Source organism: Carlito syrichta, unplaced genomic scaffold, assembly GCF_000164805.1.
Source record: "Carlito syrichta isolate Samal-C Ts95f unplaced genomic scaffold, Tarsius_syrichta-2.0.1 Scaffold273549, whole genome shotgun sequence".
Lineage (NCBI taxonomy): Eukaryota > Metazoa > Chordata > Mammalia > Primates > Tarsiidae > Carlito > Carlito syrichta.
In genome coordinates, this window is record NW_007217645.1 from 197516 (window position 1) to 199378 (window position 1863).

The 1863-nt window shown below is 41.0% G+C and overlaps 1 protein-coding gene across 2 annotated transcripts in view; it reads right to left on the reverse strand.

Moving 5' to 3' along the window:
* HSD17B13 (hydroxysteroid 17-beta dehydrogenase 13) overlaps nt 1-1863 on the reverse strand; it is a 23011-nt gene that overhangs the window by 7213 nt on the left and 13935 nt on the right. For both annotated transcript variants that reach the window (XM_008052354.2, XM_008052355.1), the window contains one exon: nt 1316-1432. In XM_008052354.2, the coding sequence (XP_008050545.1) occupies nt 1316-1432 (117 nt within the window). The remainder of the gene's footprint in view (nt 1-1315; nt 1433-1863) is intronic.

The following is a 1863-nucleotide window of genomic DNA, read 5'->3' on the forward strand; positions in this document are numbered from 1 at the left end:
CGAGTTCAGGCAATCCACTCACCTCAGCCTCCCAAAGGCGCGGGATTACAGGCTGAGCCACCGAGCCCGGTAATTTTTTGATTTATTGTAGAGATGAGGTCTCGCCAATGCCCAGGCAGGTCTCGAACCCGCGGGCTCAGGCAATCCACTCACCTCAGCCTCCTAAAGGCACGGGATTACTGGCTGAGCCACTGAGCCTGACTAAATACTTTACTCTTAAAATCAGGAAAGAGCTGGGCTCGGTGGCTCAGCCTGTAATCCCGCGCCTTTGGGAGGCTGAGGTGAGAGGATTGCCTGAGCCCGCGGGTTCGAGACCCGCCTGGACAACTTGACGAGACCCCATCTCTACAATAAATCAAAAAATTAGCCGGGCATGGTAGCATGCGCCTGTAGTTCCAGCTGCTTGGAAGGCTGAGGCGGAAGGATTGCCAGAGCCCAGCAGGTCGAGGCTGCAGTGGCTGGGAGCAACCACAGAACTCCAGTCTGGGTGACAGAGTGAGACTCCAACTCAAAAAAAAAAGATCAGGAAGGACACTTAGGTGTATACTCTCACTAACTCTACTCAACATTGAACTGAAGGTTCCAGACAGTGCCATACAGCAAGAAAAAGGAATAAAACCATGCAGATTATAAAGGAAAAAGTTAAAGCATCCTTATTCACAGATCATATTATTGTCTATATAAAAAATCTAATGGAATCTTCAAAAAAGGTTAGCAAAATTAGCAGATTAAAAGTTCAGCAAGATTGCAGAATAGAAGATAAAATGCAAACATTAAATATATATTAGCAACAAATAATGGAAAATATAATTTTTTTTTTAAATATCACTTGCAATAACATTAAAACCATGAAATACTTTGGGAAAAATCTGACAAAAGATGTGCAAGACTTGAACACCAAAAACTACAAAATATTGCTTACAGATTCTGAAAAAGTCTTGGATTGGAAAACTCAATATTGATATGTCAATTATCCCTCTATATACTGATCTATAAATTCAATGCAATCCCAATCAAAACCTCCGCAGGTTTTTAAAAATAGAGCTTTTATTATTAGCTACTTCACTATACTGCATTCTTTCTAAACTTTCTTTCGTTTAGAACAGTCTTCAGCAAAGATTAGGCAGAGATGGTAGATTTGGCAGAGAGAATGAATCTTTTCTTCTTTTTATAGATTGGGTAAGGCAATAACAGGAAACCTAATTGTTCTCCCAGGGACTGAGAGTTTCCATGGCAACTTTCACAACGGAAAGATTCTCCTTAATAATAGCTCTATTGGCGCTTCAGCACTTTAGGTGTTCTGTGCTGTACTTACCTCTCCAGTATCAGAGAGACAGTGATATATGAAGGGACATAAATCATTTTCTTATTGGTGAGTATTCCATCCATCAGCCTTCTTGCAACTTCATTTGTCTCCAACACAGGCCACAATCTGTGATTTAAAAGAAAAAATGTTTACTTTTTAAAATTAAAACATTTTCTTACTAATGAAGGTAGGAAAATTAAGCTATCTTTTAACTAAATTTAGAATTGAGTTGTAAAATATTCCAGGTGCTGAGCACTGTGGCTCACGCCTGCAATCTTAGCACTTTGGGAGCTGAGGCGGGAGCCCGGTTGCCTGAGCCCAGGAGGTGGAGGCTGCGGTAAACTGTGACGGTGCCACTGCACTCCAGCCTGGGTGACAGAGTGAGACCACCAACTCAAAATAAATAAATAATATTGTACTAAAGTTAAGATGTCTAGGCATGGCCTGAATGACCAGTGAACAGAAAGGTTGGTGAGGGGTTAAGGAAACAGTGCATGTTGAACCTTCATTCCCAGATATTCTGTGGCTTGCTGAAAAATTTTTTTTTTTTTTTTTTT